The sequence below is a fragment of the Desmodus rotundus genome, chromosome 7 (assembly GCF_022682495.2).
Source record: "Desmodus rotundus isolate HL8 chromosome 7, HLdesRot8A.1, whole genome shotgun sequence".
Classification (NCBI taxonomy): Eukaryota; Metazoa; Chordata; class Mammalia; order Chiroptera; family Phyllostomidae; genus Desmodus; species Desmodus rotundus.
Window position 1 is genome coordinate 65,799,868 of NC_071393.1, and position 19,011 is coordinate 65,818,878.

A 19,011-nucleotide genomic window follows, 5' to 3' on the forward strand; every position below is an offset into this window, starting at 1 on the left:
CTTGAAAAAATAAAACACCCATAGTATTGCTAAGATATACTTTTTAACAACCCTAAAATTAGAAAGTAACTTACAATTGATGGCGTCTTTTAGTTATTATTATTTACCTCCTTCAGTGTTATCTGTAGAATGGACATGTCCTCCAGCTGGCTCTTCAAGCTCACAGCCTTCTTGCTCTCCTCCTTCAGCTCTGCCCTGAGTTCATTCACTTGGCTGAGGAGGGCATCATGGGCTGCACTGTGGATTCCCTGTTTCTGGGGCAAAAGGAAATTGCTCTGGGAATGGTCACATCACTTATCAGGAATGGACTCAAGACACGAGCCACCCTTGCATTCACTAGTGGATGTTACAAAGAATGGCCTTGATTTGTAAGGTAAGTTGCATTTGCATTGTAAATTGACCTTGTTTTTCACCCTAGAATTTCTCAGAATGATAGTTTCCCTGCTAGTGAGGATTTCCCACTCTGAGAAACTCTAATTTATAATCGGAGTCTCAATTTCCCCAAAGTTCAAATTAAACCCTGGCTCTAGGGGAAGTGCCACCTTTCACAGCTGCCTTTACTTTCTAAGCTATTTGAGTGCTTTTTATGATGACATCCTCCTCCCTTTGCACCCAGCAAAATAACGTATTAAGTGTAGAAGTTAAGTGGCATTTTTCTGGTGGACACCTACAGTGAGGAACTATAGTGACTGAACTCTGCTATAGTGACTCTTAATCAAGGACATTCATCCAGCTTCACTAGCACCCCACTCACAGGGGTGAATGACGCCAAATATTTAATGACACCAGAGAAGATCTGCAACAACATCATTATATCTCATCATCTCACACATGTTAGAAGAACACTCTTAGGAATTTTTGAGCCAATGCTGTAATTCTCTCTAGCAATGGGTTGAAAAATACTATTCTAAAAATTTCTCAACTCAGATCTAATATTTTATTTTTTATGAAAACAGTATAACAAGTAGCTTCTGATAATAGTAGTAGTATCATTTGTCTTAATAGAAATTACATGACACAATAACTTTGAATTAGTTGGCTAAGTTCTGGTGTCATGTTACATGAAGATGAACCAGAATTTTTTGGGTTTCATTACTCTAATTAATCAAAAAGAGAGATTCTTTATTAAGTACCCTCTGGAGCAGAGTTTCATATGCCTGAAAGAAAAAAAATAAACATTTCTCTATTGATATATCATCTTGATTATTATTTTGATGTTTATAACACAAATGTTTAAATATTTACTTTATTTAATTTTTTATAATCCTCACCCAAAAATATGTTCATTGATTTTATAGAAAGAGGCAGGGAGAGTGAGAGAAAGAAACACTGATGTGAGAGAGAAATATTGGTCGGTTATTTCCCATACAGACCCTGACTGGGAATCGAACCCACAACTTTTGGGTATATGGGATGATGTTACAACCAACTGAGCAACCTGGCCAGGGCTAAATATTTATTTTAAAATACATTATTAAAAATTCCCATAAATCAACTCAATCTGAATACCTATTTACTAATTAATTGCTGTTGCTATTCCTTTGCCAGCTTGCCAGATAGTCTGTGAATATAATAGACTACACCATTTCTTTCTTAAAAAATGAAGGGTCTTTTATTCAAATTTGTCTTGCACTTGGTGGATTATCCAAGAAAAATATTTATTTTCAAACTAGGCACTATTACTTAGCATGCTTCAAGTCTCTTTCCAGTTTTAGAAATAGAAAAGAATAATAATAACCAAACTAACAACAGCTGCTATTGGTTGAGCATGTTACTATGTGCTTCATTCTATGTTATATTATGATCATTATAATTGTTTCACATATATTATCTCATTTAATCCTCACAGCAAATCTGAGATGTAGGTAGTATTGCCTAAACTTGAAAAATGAGAAACCCAAGCTCAGACAGCTAAGTCACTTTGTTCACACTCCAGGGTCTGTGCTATTGACCATCATATTTCACTGGTAAGGGATTAAGATAATGCAAACTTGTTTTAGTACATGTGTATGAAAGCATGATTAAAAGGAAAATTGCTAAAGAAAAACAAATTATAAAACCTACATTTTAAAAAATTTTGGGTGATTATTCACCATTTAGGTCATTTCTACTACTACCACTGACATGGGTAAGGACATTCAGTTTAGAATGGCTTTCTTCTTCTTTTCCTTTAATGCAGTGGAGGAATGCATAGATATTATTAAAACCTAACCCCACAAATACAGGTATCCCCTACTTTTTGAAAATTCTCATTCTGCCACTTAGCTGTTATGAAAAAACTATTGTACACCTGTACCTGTTTCCACTTACTGATAGAAATCCAAAGAGGATTTTTGCTTTTACAAAGAAAGGTGAAAAGCAACAATAGCATTCAGTGTTTGTTTTGGATGAGCTTTTACAGAAGCAGCACACACCGAAGCACAGCAGCATGAGTGGCACGGCCAGGCTCCTTCCCCAGAATGGTGCTCGGCATCTCAGCATCCAGCTACCAGAGCTTGAACTGTGTCTGTGAGCATCTGTACTTTACCTTGATTTATTTTGTGTTCCCATCAGCAAGATGTGTCCTAAGGTATCAGAAAGGCCTAAGAGATCTCATCAGGGTGTTATACAGCATAAAACTGGGTGTAATTTAAACCTTTCAATGGTGGTGAATAAAATAAAGATACTGTGCTTGCTTTGAATGTGCCTATATCCACCATTCATACTATTTACAGGCAGAGAGAAAGAATCTTGAAAGCTGCACAAGTTACTATTGGCTCTGCTAGTAGCAAAGTGGTCTCTTTTAGTCAGCATCCAGTAAGAGATAAAATGGGAAGACTATTGCTTGAGTAGATTGATAGGTGTGTAAAATGTGGTGGGGGACTGTGTCATATCATTCTTGCATTTACATGTTAGTGTTATTTTATTTTACTTTATTTTTGTACAAGGTGCCAATATTTATTTGAAGGGTACAAATCTCAGAAAGCAACAATGAGTAATATATAGATTCAACATACAGATGTCTTGTATTGGCATAATTCATCTTGGATTTCAGGGAATATACTAATGCAAGCTGGAATGTTAGTGTTATTAGGTAAGATGTGGTAGGTTATTTTGGAGGTCTTGGAACTCTCACAAATTTTTCTATATAAATTTATGGTAATTGCCTCTTTGCTTTAGGTCATTTCAGCTTACAAAAGCCTTATAAGAATGCTCTACTTTCAGACAGCCGAGGAACCTATACAGCTATTTACCCATACAATTTTAAATTATCTTCCCTCCCATATTTCCACATCCTTTAAGTGCTACCAAAATTAACCAAATCAAAAGAATACAAACATATGTCCGCATTATTCTCTACAGAACATAGGTTTGGAAGCTGGCCTTGTAAAGATGCTTTTAGTTTCCATCAGAACAGACACACCAGGGCAATCCTAACTGACATCATTCTCAATCGATGACACCACCATCGTCTAATCACCCAAGCCAGAGACACAGGCATCACATTTCATTTCTCCTCTTCCCTCATCCACTCCCCTTGGGTGATAAAGTCGATTATTCTACTTCCTGGATTTGTCCCAATACAGTCCTTTCTCTGTGAGCCTCTCTCACCACCTTGGTTGGGATCCTTTACTTTTCTTCCTTGGGCCATTGCACTCCCATTTTACCTGACTTCTTCACCTTCAATCTTCATACCAGCCAGCTTCATTCACAGTACTATCTGGGGTGCTAAGCTTCCTAATTACATTCTGCTTGTGGCTCTTGGCTGGAACCTTAACCCTGACACAAGTTAACCCCATTTAATTTCACCTTATCAGGTAAGGTTTGAGCCTTCTTCCTAATAGAGAGATAATGGGAAGTAGTGGAAATAGAATGGACTCTGAGTTTCAAGGATTGGATTTGAATGTCACCTATAAGTTTTGTAACCTTAGACAAATAACTTGGTTTCTCTCAATTGTGGTCTATAAAATGGGCACAATAATAGTCATATTTCTCTCTCTCTGTCTCTTTTAACCTGCACCCAAGATATGAATTTTTAAAATTGATTTTAGAGAGAGAGGAAAGGAGAGAGAGAAACATTGATGTGAGAGAGAAACATCAATCGGTTGCCTCCCTTACACACCACAACTGGGGATTGAACCCAAAACTCAGGTATGTGTCCTGACCAGGAATCAAACCCGTGATCTTTTGGTGTATAGGATGATGTTCCAACCAACTGAGCCAGGACAATACTCATCATTTAACTAATTGTTTTTTCCCCCAAAAAGCAGAGATGATGATGGCAACTCACCTTCTGAACTTCTGTTAATTGTGCTTTTGTTCCTACCAATGTGATATTCCTTTCATGTAAGAGCTTCTTAAGCCGAATCAGCTCTATCTTCTCCTTAATGGAAGCTCTGGAGAAAGAAGACAGTGCTAAACTATTCTGTCTGAGAATGGACAAAATTAAGCACCTTTCCATTTTGGACCAATAAGAATCTCTTCCTCTTGCTTCTTGCCTGACTATCTCCCCCACACCAGAAATAGGAAGTGTATACACACTCCTATTAATAATCTCCTTTCTCCCATCTCCCCTCACATCAGCTGAGATTTGAGAGACCACCATCCTTAAATTCTGTGTTCTCAGACAGCTGTTTTTGAAAATTATGGCGCTCACAGTTTCCCATAAACTTTGCAAAGACCTACCAAGTCTGAGCTGTGTTTCCTTGAAGAAACCCAAGAAGGGGTATGGTTGGGAGACACAAGGGAAGATTATACTTTCTGAACCTAGGAGGTCAGGTTTTTTTGATTGTTTGGAAAGTATTGGGAGAATTTGGGCTCACTAGACTCTATCTCAGTGATTCTCAGTTCTAGCTGCTTATTAGAATCATTTGGAAAAATCTTTAAAATTACACTGCCTATAGTCCAGGAGTCCCCAACCTCCCTCCTTTTCATCTGTGGAGGCAGATGCAGTACCACCTGAGCTCCACCTCCTGCCTCCTCCCAACACTTACCCAGGTCTGTGGAAAAATTGTCTTCCATGAAATTGGTCCCTGGTGCCAAAAAGGTTGGGGACTGCTGCTAATCCACCCCCAAATAACTGAAAGGGAATCTCTGAGGTGGGGCCCAGGCACCTGTGGTTTTAAAAAGTCCCCAGTTGAGCCCTGGCTGATGTAGCTCAATGGATTGAGTGTGGACCTGTGAACCAAAAGGTTGCTGGTTTGCTTCCCAGTCAGGGCACATGCCTGGGTTGTGGGCCAGGTCCCCGTAGTGGGTGGATGAGAGGCAACCACTCATTGATTTTTCTCTCTCTTCCTCCCTTCCCCTCTCTCTAAAAATAAATAAAATCTTTTAAAAAAATCTCCAGCTGAAAACTTATGGCCACAAAAATACCTGCACATAGATGTTGACAGCAGTTTCATTCATAATTGTCAAAAACTTGGAAACAACCAACTTGTACTTTCAGAAAATGAATGGGTAAATAAATTGTGGTACATCGAGGCAATGCATCATTATTTGGTGCTAAAGAGAAATGAATTATCAACCAATGTCACCCCAATAAATGTAATGGAATTAATAATAAAAATAAAGAAATGAGCTACCAAACCACAAAAAGACATGGAGGAAACTTAAACGCATATTGCTAAATGGAAGGAGCCAATCTGAAAAGGCTACATACTATATGTTTCCAACTATGTGACATTCTGACAGTGACAAAATCATAGACAGTAAAAAGATTTATGGTGCCAAGGTGGTAGGAAGGAATGAACAGGCAGAGCACAGAGGATTTTTATGACAGTGAAACTACTCTGTATAATACTATATTGGCAGATACATGTCATTATGCATTTGTTCCAAAGAATGTACAACACAAAGAGTGAACCCTAAGGTAAACTAAGGCCTTTGGGTGATAGTGATATGTCAGCACAAGTTCATCCATTATAACAAATGTACCGCTCTGGTGTGGATGTTGACAGTGGGGGAGGCTGTGTGGAGGTGATGGGTATGTTAATGGGAAATATCTGTACTTCCTGCTCAATTTTGTTGTGAACCTAAAACTACTCTAAAAAATAAAGTCTAGCCCTGGCTGATGTGGTTCAGTGGATTGAGTGCTGGACTGCAAATCAAAGGGTTGTCAGTTCCATTTTCAGTCCGGGCAACTGCCTGGGTTGTGGGCCAGGTCCCCAATAGATGGTGTGCAAGAGGCAACGACACATTGATGTTTCTCTCCCTCTCTTTCTCCCTCCCTTCCCCTCTCTAAAAATAAATAAATAAAATCTTAAAAAAAAATAAAGTCTATTTTTTCAAAAAAGTTCTCCAGGAATTGATGCACAGTGATGAGAATGGAAAAGTTTTTCATCAATGAAACGAAGCAGCAAGTCTTCTATTGTACGTAAGGATCTTTTTTACATTAATCCATTTCTTAACCCACTTGGGAGTCCAGGTCTACTTTTAAAACTGAGTTTATTCTCAAGCATTTTCTTTTCCTCTGAGACTGAGGGAAAATGCAAATAAGAATCTCTTGCCCTGACCATTGTGGCTCGGTTGGTTGGGCATGGTCCCACAAAGCAAATGATTGGGGCACATATGAGAAGCAACTGATGTTTCTCTCCCTCTTTTTCTCCCTCCCTTTCCCTCTCTCTAAAAATAAATTAATTAAAAAAAATTTTTTTTCATCTGTTGCTTTTTCTGTTCATTATGGCTTGAGGCATGGAAGGCCACACTCTTACCGAAGCTCTGTGGCCTTCTGAGCACACTCCAAAGAGCCTCTCTGTTCAAAATCTTCATCTTTGGACCATATTTTCTCAGGAGACTTGGGTGGTTCTTCCACTTGCATAGTATTGCTAGTCAAAATGTGGGCACTGTTAGGCATGCATAAACCAATGAGTTTAGTCATAATTATGACTTTACTGAAATAAATTATACTTTTAGAATTAGGAACATTAAACACAAAAAGAAGAAATAGAATTTGCTGTACAGAGAATAAGAATTAGGTTCTCACGTATATAAAAGAAAGTTAAGAGGAGTTAGTAATCTTGGTATGTGTGGAAGATAATCTGGCTAAATATAGCTTTTAAGTGTCAAACAAATATAAATGAATTACAACCTGAGGGACAAGAATGTAAAGAGAAAAAGAGGCAGTACCTTCAGTTAAGGAAAGGCTTTTATTTTTCTTTCCTTGGAAGAAGAGAGATGCTTATTTTCCATTTTTAAATAATGAAGTTAGAATTTGACCTATGGCTGACTTTCATCTTCTCTGATTATGCTGGAAAGACTTGAAAATATCAATATTTGCTTGTGCCCTAAATGATGTATTTTCATTTAAAGCTGAAAGAGTAACTACGTAGGATAAATGAAAAGAACTCACAGCTTGCTGGGTTCACTGGATATTTCACCTCTGGTTTTTTCATTTGTCATGTGCTCCTTGAAGGTGGGAGGGGCTGTGTAGCTCAGCCTGTCCCTTGGCTCTGAAAGTTTAGACAGAGGATGCAGACTCCAGCAACAAATTTCTCTAGAATACTAAGTGCTAGCACTGGATCACCAAATGCTGGAAGTAGGGGCGTTGAGACTGGGGAAATCTTTATATGACCACTGACCCCAGAGGAGAGGTTCTCAGTCCTTATCCCTGCATAGACAGGCAACTACAGGTTTTTAAGTCAACAGGACTAGAGACTCTCAAGTAAGTGAGTATAAAAGGGGAGAAATCACAAGCTTGTCCAGGGCAGAGACTGTATGTCTAACTCGAATGCATCTTTATTTCTAGTGCCTGGTGTATAATTGGTACTCAGTAATGCTGAAGTTAAATTGAACTGAAATTTACAATTACTTAGTTTTTCTACTTTTAGCTGTTTTTGCAAATATTTGGTTGGCTTAAGTAGGGAGCTTAGAAATAGAGGAGCATACTAAACAAAACCTAACATTGAATCCCAAGGTAAAGACACTCCATTCCTATGGATCTAAATCAGAGCTGAGTAGGCTAGTAGGAGGAAATTTACACACACAAGTTTGCTTAATCCAATGTTGTGTTTCACAGCAGCCAGACACTCTTAGCCACTTTGGAATACAGGAAGAGGAGAAATTGCAGCTCCTCACTCACAGCCTGACTTTTGGTCTGGACTTCAGGAATGGGCTTCGGGAATCTCTGAACCCATGGAACTGTATGCAAAGTTTTGTGTACCTGTTGTGCATTTTTCTTGGGAGGAGGCCTCGCTTTGATTGATTATGCTTTCAAAGGAGTCCACTTCCCCCAAAAGGCTAAGAACTCCAGTTTTAGAAGCACAGTCCCAGAGTTCCACAGCCCCAGTAGAGGGATCTATCTTAAGATCACTGTGGCTTACACCTGAGTAGGAGGGACTTCAACGTTATCTCTACTGCTGTTTTCTAGCCCCACTGCAGGACTTCACAAGCAAATTGCCTCTCCGGTTGTCTGATTTTCCTCTGAGGAGTACTTTAGGGCAAACTTTGAATTTTGAACCTGACATCCCACTTAGGGCAGAAAATAAATTCCCCAACCTTTCAAAGGTAGAAGGGAATGTAAATAAGAGAACAAATAACAAAATGGGGTGGTGGGCGGAATGAAGCAGTGAGGAGGAAAATGTGGCTGGCAAATCAACCTTTCCCCAGTGTTCTAGCCCTGTCGGGGACACAGGCCTGCCTGAGCCTCACCCCTCTTGGGTTTCTGCATCACTGGCGCGCTGGCGCTGTGGAGCTGTCTCTGTCCCACCTAGGCCCAAGGCTGGGTGCGGCGGGAAATAAGGGGGCCCTCGTGCTGGAACTGCTGTTTGAGCCCAAGCATCAGGGGATGCTGCTGCCACCCTGTGTTCCACCGCCTCCTAGTGGGCTCTGAGAGTTGCTCCAGGGTCACCACCTCTGCCCTCCGGTTCTGGCCCACAGCTGTCAGTCGCAGCAAGGCTGTCCTCATCCTATGTGCAAAAATAGAATTCGATGTATGTGATCTCTATGACGGTTATTTCTACAGTTTATTTGGTGGCAAATAATCTGAATTGATCTGTGATATAAGTTTATCTACTTTAGTCCATTATTTACACTTAAAATTTTTATTTTCTAAAAAAATATAAAATTCTGTCCCCAATACACTGTAACACTTTGAGGGCAGGGACATAGGGTTCATTCCATCTTTGCCCAGTCTGTTGCAGCGATCACAATATACTTGTGTGTATATTTATTTTTAAATTATATGCATTTATTTCTGTACTAATAAATTATGGCCATTATAAAACATAAACAACATGCTAATTTTTAAAGTGGGGATAATTAAATATAAGAAGAAATTTTAACATTTACTTCTCCCACCCCAATTGTCTGCACACCTGTGCATATGTGCCCAGCTCTGAGGACTAGTCTTCTACAGCCCCTGGCATACACTGAGCCTTATCTGTAGCAGATAGTCATCACTCTTTATTGTCTTGACCTAAAATCATGCTTTTTACTATTACCATCAGATTATGTGGTCCCACTGCCTAGCAGTCCTGACATTTACTGCCCATGTGTCCTTGGGCATGTCATTAACATTTTGTGCTCAATTTCTTCATCTATGAATAAAGATAAAAACTGTACCTGCCCCATTAGATTGTTAGGAAGGTTAAATAAGTTAATATATGTAGAGTGCTTAGGACAGTGATGGTGCACTGTAAGCATTGTATGAGTTAGCTAGTATTACTTATGTTTATATCCAGATAAAGAAATCAAGGCATAAAATAGCTAGGTAACTTGCCTAAAGCCAGGGAGGGAGGATAGAACCCAGTTTAGCCACATAATATCTACAGTCTCAAATACTTTTTGGATATCAACCAAGAAGCAAGATTTTTTGACCCATGCAACATTCTGAGTTTAGATTCTTGATTTCTCCACAATATAAAAGAATCTCCAGCTCTGAATAGCACTGGTTTACAGTGGAAGCCTGCAATCTTGTAGATTCTAAATGAAGTTCTGAACCACTATTGGGCATTACCATAAAAAAGCAAAAAACTGCTCTTGACATTGGGGAATTCGTCTGACATAGCCAGTCGTCAGTGTTGTTTGAAGTTTTCCTGGTGCTTACAACTAGGCCCTGTTATTGTCCTGTTGGACACGATCTCACAGAAGACGAATATCAGACAAGACCATTTGAGACCAAGGTAGAATGATACAAAATAAGTCCACTGTATAATCTTGTCTAAGCACAGACAAAAAACAAGGTCACTGTGCCACCACAAAATACCCAACATCCCTCTCTTCTAATATGAGTGACCACTACTTCTTTACCTATTAGAGATATAGCTTTACTCTAGTCTACCCTCCCTGTAGATAAGATTTTTAAGATCTGCAAACATAAAAGTGTCTACTTTCGGAGAACCAACATGGCGGTGTAGGTAGACACACTGCGCCTCCTCGCACAACCAGAACTGACAGAGAATCGAACAACAAGGAAGTCCGACACCAAGGAAATAAAAAATAAACATTCATCCAGACGGGTAGGAGGGGCGGAGAGGATTTGCATGGCCGTGGCGGGACCGAGACTGGCAGAGTATGGGATGAACGGGGCAGGCAGTCTGACCACTGGCAGACCCTGTGGCCCCACATTCACTCACAGAGAAACAACCGAGAGGGCCAGACTCAGAGTGGCGGACAATGGGGCAGGCAGAGAGGTGGATAGCACCCCGCGGGCCCCACACTCGCACACGGATAAACTGGGATGAACGGCTGGGAGCGAAGCAGACTGCGCAACCCAGGGCTCCAGCGTGGGGAGATAAAGCCTCAAACCTCTGATTGAAAGCGCCCGTGGGGGTTGGGGCAGCAGCAGGAGAGACTCCCAGCCTCACAGGAGAGGTCGTTGGAGAGACCCACGGGGAGCCTAGAGTGTGTACAGGCCCACCCACTCGGGAACCAGCACCAGAGGGGCCCAGTTTGATGGTGGGTAGCGGAGTGAAAGATTGAAATCCGAGGAGAGTGAAACGGGCGCCATTGCTCCCACTCAGCCCCTCCCCAACGTACAGCGTCACAGCTCAGCAACCGGCGATACCCTGCCCCAGGAAACACCTAAGGCTCCGCCCTTTTAAGTAACAGAAGCACCAAGACCAAAAAAAAAAAAAAAAAAAATGGCCCAAATGAAAGAACACTTCAAGGCTCCACAGAAAATGCAACTAAGCAGCGAACAGATAGCCAACCTATCAGATGCACAGTTCAAAACACTGGTAATCAAGAAGCTCACAGAATTGGTTGAATTTGGTCGAAAACTAGATGAAAAAATGAAGCCTATGCTAAGAGAAACAAAGGAAAATGTACAGGGAACCCATAGTGATGGGAAGGAAACTGGGACTCAAGTCAACGGTGTGGACCAGAAGGAAGAAAGAAACATCCAACCAGAAAAGAATGAAGAAACAAGAATTTGGAAAAATGAGGAGAGGCTTAGGAACCTCCAGGACATCTTGAAACGTTCCAACGTCCGAATTCTAGGGGTGCCAGAAGGAGAAGAGGAAGAGCAACAAATTGAAAACTTAGTTGAACAAATAATGAAGGAGAACTTCCCCAGTCTGGCAAAGGAAATAGACTTCCAGGAAGTCCAGGAAGCTCAGAGAGTCCCAAAGAAGTGTCACCCAAGGAGGAACACACCAAGGCACATCACAATTACATTAGCCAAGATGAAACAGAAAGAGAGAATCTTAGAAGCAGCAAGAGAAAAGGACACAGTTACCTACAAAGGACTTCCCATAAGACTGTCCGCTGATTTCTCCAATGAGACCTTACAGGCAAGAAGGGGCTGGCAAGAAGTATTCCAAGTCATGAAAGGCAAGGGCCTACATCCAAGATTGCTCTCTCCAGCAAAGCTATCATTTAGAATGGAAGGGCAGATAAAGTGCTTCTCAGATAAGGTCAAGTTAAAGGAGTTCATCATCACCAAGCCCTTATTCTATGAAATGTTAAAGGGACTTACCTAAGAAAAAGAAGATAAAAAATATGAACAGTAAGAATGACAGCAAACTCACACTTATTAACAACCACACCTAAAACAAAAACAAAAGCAAACTAAGCAGACAACTAGAACAGGAACAGAGCCACAGAAATGTAGCTCACATGGAGGGTTATCAACAGGGAAGTGGGAGGGGGAGAGAGGGGGAAGGGTACAGAGAATAAGTAGCATAAATGATAGGTGGAAAATAGACAGGGGGAGAGTAACAATAGTGTAGGAAATGTAGACTTATAAGTATGACCCATGGACATGAACTGTCGGGGGGGGGGAATGTGTGAGGGAGGGGGCGTGCAGGATGGAGTGGAGTGAAGGGGGGGAAATGGGACAACTGTAATAGCATAATCAATAAAGGTATTTTTTTTAAAAAGAAAGAAAAAGGATAGAAACATTTCTTTTTTTAATTGTTATTCTATTACAGTTGTCCCAATTTTTCCCCTTTGCCCTCCTCTGTCCAGCCCACATCTCACTCCCACAGTCAATCCCCACACCATTTGTTTATGTCCATGGGTCATTCATACATGTATTTTGACCAGTCCTTTCCCCTTCTTTCCACCATTATCTCCCTCTTCCCTCCCCTTTGGTTTCTATCATTCTGTCCATGTTTCCATGTCTCTGGTTCTATTTTGCTTGTTAGTTTATTTTGTTCATTAGATTCCTCTTATAAGTGAGATCACATTGTATTTGTCTTTCACTGACTGGCTTATTTCACTTAGCATAATATTCTTCAGTTTCATCCATGCTGTCACACAAAGTAGGATTTCTTTCTTTCTATTGCGTAGTATTGTAGTGTGTAAATGTACCAATTTTTTGATCCAATCATTTACTGATGGGCACGTAGGCTGTTTCCAACTTTTGGCAATTGTAAATAGTGCTTCTAGGAACATAGGGGTGCTAACGTTCTTTTGAATTGGTGTTTTGGGATTCTAACGGTATATTCCCAGCAGTGGAATCACTGGGTCAAAAGTAGATCCATTTTTAATTTTTTGAAGAAATTCCATGCTGTTTTCCACAGTGCCCGCACCCGTTTACTTTCCTACCAACAGTGCACTAAGATTCCCTTTTCTCCACATCTTCACCAGCACTTGTGTGTTGGTTTATTAATAACAGCCATTTTGACAAGAGTGAGGTGGTATCTCATTGTGTTTTTAATTTGCATTTCTCTGATGCCTAGTGATGCTGAGAATCCTTTCATATGTCTCTGGGCCCTCTGTATGTCCTCCTTGGAGAAGAAGTGTCTATTCAGAACCCTTGCCCATTTTTTAATTGGATTGTTTGTCTTCCTGGTGTGGAGCCAAATGAGTTCTTTGTATATTTTGGAGATTAAACCCCTGTCTGATGTATCATTGACAAATATGATCTCTGATATGTTTGGTTCCCTTTCCATTTTACTGATGTTTCTTTAGCTGTGCAGAAGCATTTTAATGTGATGTAGCCCCATTTGTTTATTTTTCTTTTATTTCCCTTGCCCTAGGAGATATATCAGCAAAAATATTGCTGCGTGGGATATATGAAATTTTACTGCCTATGTTTTCCACTAGGACTTTCCATAATTGCATCTCTCTTCTCAGTGAGAAGCCAGGTCCCAACATCCTCAATATATTTACTTATTTGCTCAATCTCTTTGAATGGAACTAGTCTCTCAGTTATGTGAACTATTTCTTATCTAGGACACTGTTGAATCACTCTGGTCTGTGTAAAATGAGTCACACCCTGCCCCCCTCAACCAAGTGGCCTACTGATTCATACTTGTCTGCAATGGCAGAGAAGTACCCCATCAGCCCTGGTGGTACAACTGCCGAAGTTTCTTTATTTTTCACATTACATAGCGTTATATTCTTTCTCTTTCTTTGTTTTTTTAACTATAATGGAAAATGGCAACATTTTTAGTAGTACAGATAAATCTAATAAAATTGTTACCACAAACACGATTATTTCCCTTTGGACTTGGTGATATCAAAAAAGACATAATGTTTGAAAATGTGCCAAAAATATTCCCTTAATGTGGTCATATCTGTTTATGTCATCAAAAGATTTTCTTCTCCCAAATAAAGTTTCTAAGATAAATTTAAGATTGCTTAGAATGTAAACACAAAAAGATACAACCTCTAAACCAATTAACTTACAAAATGATGTAGCTAACTGCTAGACACACTTAGCTTAACAGGAAAGACTGGTCACTATGAAGAAAATTTGTAATATGACCATAAACATTTATAAAAGTCTTAATTTACAAGCATCTTTCTTCATTTACTTTTAGCTATTTCATAACTAACACAAGGGAAATTGGACACAGTTCGTAATAAAACCTACAAAAGTTTCTTTTTTCACAGAGTAAATGTGTAAATCCTTCACTTTGTTACCATGTTCTACAACTCTTTAATTTTGCTGAAGAAATATTGAGTCTTTTAGATTTTTGGTTGTTTGGATGGCATCCAAACTAAGTAAACTCTCTAGGTGGTTAGTTTCTGTACAATTAGGTCAGTTCTATGACTTTTATAACTTTGAAAATTATCTTAGTCAATTTATTTTCATGTGCTTTGTCTGTGGAACAGTTAAAACTTTGAGAAGCCTAAAATCCCCAAATCTGCATTGCTAAAAGTGTCAAGGACAGTGTAGATTTTTCACTATTAAAATATTATGAACTCATTAACATCAGAAATTGAATAAGCTCTAGACATTACATGGATTTGGTTACCTCTCAGCTTGACTAGGTCCTTCCATGGGTCCTGTTTTTGTTTAATATTTTTTATTGATCATGATATTACAATTGCCCTGATTTTCCCCCCTTAAGCCCTCTTCACCCAGCACCACACACTCCCTTAGGCAATTCCCCCCACCATTGTTCATGTCCATACATCATGCATATATGTTCTTTGACTATTCCATTTCCTATACTGTACTTTACATCCCATGATTATTCTGAGATTGTCTATTTGTACTTCTTAATCCCCTCACCTGTTCCCCCATTCCCCTACATCCTCCTCCACTGGGGAACCTAATTTGATGGGGAACCAACAAAATGCTCTCCATACCCATGATTCTGTCTCTGTTCTTGTTTGCTTAGTTTGATTTTTAGATTCAACTGTTGACAGATACACATTTATTGGCATTTTATTTTTTATAGTTTTGACCTTCTTTTTCTTAAATAAGTCCCTTAACATTTCATATAATAATCATTTGGTGATGATGAACTCTTTTAGCTTTTTCTTGTCTGGAAAGCTCTTCATCTGCCCTTCGATTCTAAATGATATGTTTGCTGGGTAGAGCAGTCTTGGCTGTAAGTCCCTGCTTTTTGTGACTTTGAATATTTCTTGCCAATCCCTTCTTGTCTGCAGTTTCTTTTGAGAAATCAGTTGACAGTCTTAGGGGAATTTCTCTGTGGGTAACTAACTGGTTTTCTCTTGCTGCTTTTAAGATTATCTGTTTATCTTTTTTTAAATATATTTTATTGATTATGCTATTACAGTTGTCCCATTTCCCCCACTTCACTCCACTCCATCCTGCACACCCCCTCCCTCACACATTCCCCCACTATAGTTCATGTCCATGGGTCATACTTATAAGTTCTTTGGCTTCTACATTTCCTACACTATTCTTACCCTCCCCCTGTCTATTTTCCACCTATCATTTATGCTACTTATTCTCTGTACCCTTCCCCCTCTCTCCCCCTCCCACTTCCCTGTTGATAACCCTCCATGTGAGCTACATTCCTGTGACTCTGTTCCTGTTCTAGTTGTCTGCTTAGTTTGCTTTTGTTTTTGTTTTAGGTGTGGTTGTTAATAAGTGTGAGTTTGCTGTCATTCTTACTGTTCATATTTTTTATCTTCTTTTTCTTAGGTAAGTCCCTTTAACATTTCATAGAATAAGGGCTTGGTGATGATGAACTCCTTTAACTTGACCTTATCTGAGAAGCACTTTATCTGCCCTTCCATTCTAAATGATAGCTTTGCTGGAGAGAGCAATCTTGGATGTAGGCCCTTGCCTTTCATGACTTGGAATACTTCTTGCCAGCCCCTTCTTGCCTGTAAGGTCTCTTTGGAGAAATCAGCGGACAGTCTTATGGGAAGTCCTTTGTAGGTAACTGTGTCCTTTTCTCTTGCTGCTTCTAAGATTCTCTCCTTCTGTTTCATCTTGGCTAATGTAATTGTGATGTGCCTTGGTGTGTTCCTCCTTGGGTGACACTTCTTTGGGACTCTCTGAGCTTCCTGGACTTCCTGGAAGTCTATTTCCTTTGCCAGACTGGGGAAGTTCTCCTTCATTATTTGTTCAACTAAGTTTTCAATTTGTTGCTCTTCCTCTTCTCCTTCTGGCACCCCTAGAATTCGGATGTTGGAACGTTTCAAGATGTCCTGGAGGTTCCTAAGCCTCTCCTCATTTTTCCAAATTCTTGTTTCTTCATTCTTTTCTGGTTGGATGTTTCTTTCTTCCTTCTGGTCCACACCATTGATCTGAGTCCCAGTTTCCTTCGCATCGCTATTGGTTCCCTGTACATTTTCCTTTGTTTCTCTTAGCATAGGCTTCATTTTTTTCATCTGGTTTTCGAACAGATTCAACCAATTCTGTGAGCGTCTTCATAACCAGTGTTTTGAACTGTGCATCCGATAGGTTGGCTATCTCTTCCTCGCTTAGTTGTATTTTTTTCTGGAGCTTTGAGGTGTTCTGTCATTTGGGCCATTTTTTTTTTTTTTTTTTTTTGTCTTAGCGCGCCTGTTATGTAAAGGGGTGGAGCCTTAGGTGTTCACCAGGGCAGGGTAATGCTGGTCGCTGAGCTGTGATATGCTGTATGTGGGGGAGGGGCCGAGAGGGGGCAATGGTGCTTGCTCCACTCTCTGCTGGATTTCAGTCACTCCCTCTGTTACCCACAATCAAATTGGGCCCCTCTGGTGCTCATTCCCGAGTGGGTGGGCTTGTGCATGCTCTAGGCCCCTGTGCGTCTCTCCAACGACCTCTCCTGTGAGGCTGGGGGTTTCTCCTGTTGCCGCTTCAACCCCCATGGGTGTTTTCAATCAGAGGTTTGAGGCTTTATTTCCCCTGTGCTGGAGCCCTGGGTTGCGTGGTCTGCTTTGCTCCCCCGCCGTTCCTCCCTGTCTATCTATGCGCAAATGTGGGGCTGCAGGGGCTGCCAGCCACCACCTCGTGATGTCTGCTAGCTGTCGCACTGCCCGCCCCGCTCCATAATCCGCCACCTTGCTGGGTCCACCAGCCGCCTCCTTGCTGGGAGTCCTCTCCACTCTGGCTGCCCATCTCCGCCCCTCCTACCGCTCTGGATGAATGTGTCTTCTTTATCTCCTTGGTTGTTGGACTGTCATACAGATTTTCTGGCAGTTCTGGTTGTTTTTTTGTTTTTAAATTGTTGTTGTCCTTCTTTTGGTTGTACGAGGAGGCACAGTGTACAGTGTGCCAGAAGCCATATCCTTCTTTTTTCTTACTTCTCTCTTCTGAACGGCATGGTCAACTCCCCTTCTCCTTCCCAAGCCATGTGGCAGAGTGAGAGAGAGTGAGAGAGCGAGAAGGCCTAATGGCTGCTACATCATCCCTCACTCATGAGTCTTCTACTCCCTTCCAAGCCGCATGGCATAAATCTCTTTCTATAGACAGCATGTCTCCTCCCTCACTAATACTCCCCTTGCAGCCAAGGGAGTGAATGGCTGCCCTGCCTAGTTCAAATCCCAGCCCTGATCTTCCAACGAACCCCCATTTCCAACTCCTTCCACAGTGGGCTACATTTGCCCATTCCCCGTATCTTCCGCCATTTTTTGGCTGCCATTATTAGTCTGCACAGGCGTGGCCCCATGAAGCAGAGAAAACTGCCTCCAAGCTCTGGTGCAGGTGCAGCAAGCCCCTAGCTACGTCATGGGTTAAAGTCACTCCCATCTCCTTGACCCCCAGCACAGCTATTTAACATAACTATGAAGCTAGCCAAATTGCCATAGATATGCAAAATCTCCCAATCCCTGTGCTCTACTTCTCCCATCCTCTAAACCAGGTTTATGGGGAATATTCTCTGAACACCATCACAATAGTGCTGCCCAAAATTACGAAGTAGGCCAAGTTTGTGTTTGGTACTCTTGCTCTCTCTTTTCTGAATCTTGATTTTTGTTTATTTTTTGAACATTTCCTTTTACCCCTTACAGGCAACCAGTTACTTCCTATTTTATCCTTGACTTTGTCATTACCTCTTAGAGTGAGTGGAGAACATTTCATATTTTTTCCACTAGGCTTAATTTACTTTATAGAGAAGCAAAATTTGCCACATCAAAATGTATCTCTCTGGAATGAGAATTATTTTATTGTATTTTCAATTTTTAAAATTTTATTATCTTTTTGTTATGTTTTTAGTATATTTTATTGATTATGCTATTACAGTGTTCCCATTTTTTCTCCCCTTTATCCCCCTCTGCCATGCACCACCCTCCTTCCAGAATCCCCCTGCCTTAGTTCATGTCCGTGGGTTGTGTATTTAAATTCTTTGGCTTCTACATTTCCTATACCATTCATAACCTCCCCCTCTCTATTTTGTACCTACCATTTATGTTTCTTATTCCCTGTACATTTCCCCCCATTCTCCCCACTCCTCCTCCCCACTGATAACCCTCCATGTAATCTCCATTTCTTTGATTCTGTTCCTGTTCTAGTTGTTTGCTTAGTTTGTTTTTGCTTTTGTTTTTTTAGCTTCAGTTGCTGATAGTTGTGAGATTGTTGTCATTTTACTGTTCATGGTTTTGATCTTCCTTTTCTTAGGTAAATCCTGTTAACATTTTATACAATAAGGGCTTGGTGATGATGAATTCCTTGAACTTGACCTTATCTGAGAAGCACTTTATCTGCCCTTCCATTCTAAATGATAGCTTTGCTGGATACAGTAATCTTGGATGTAGGCCCTTGCCTTTCATGACTTGGAATACTTCTTTCCAGACCCTTCTTGCCTGCAAAGTTTGAGAGAGAAATCAGCTGATAGTCTAATGGAAACTCCTTTGTAGCTATCTGTCTCCTTTTCTCTTGCTGCTTTTAAGATCTTCTCCTTCTCTTTAATCTTGGGTAATGTAATTATGATATGTCTTGGTGTGTTCCTCCTCGGGTAA

The 19,011-nt window shown here is 40.5% G+C and overlaps 1 protein-coding gene across 1 annotated transcript in view; it reads right to left on the minus strand.

The window, feature by feature from the left end:
* Positions 1-19,011, minus strand: part of RPGRIP1 (RPGR interacting protein 1) — a 76,627-nt gene that overhangs the window by 42,768 nt on the left and 14,848 nt on the right. Inside the window, exons 2-3 of the mRNA XM_045202138.2 lie at positions 4,271-4,376; positions 108-254 (exon numbers count right to left, since the gene is read on the minus strand). Coding sequence (XP_045058073.1) covers positions 108-137 — 30 coding nt within the window. The 5' untranslated portion in view covers positions 138-254; positions 4,271-4,376. The remainder of the gene's footprint in view (positions 1-107; positions 255-4,270; positions 4,377-19,011) is intronic.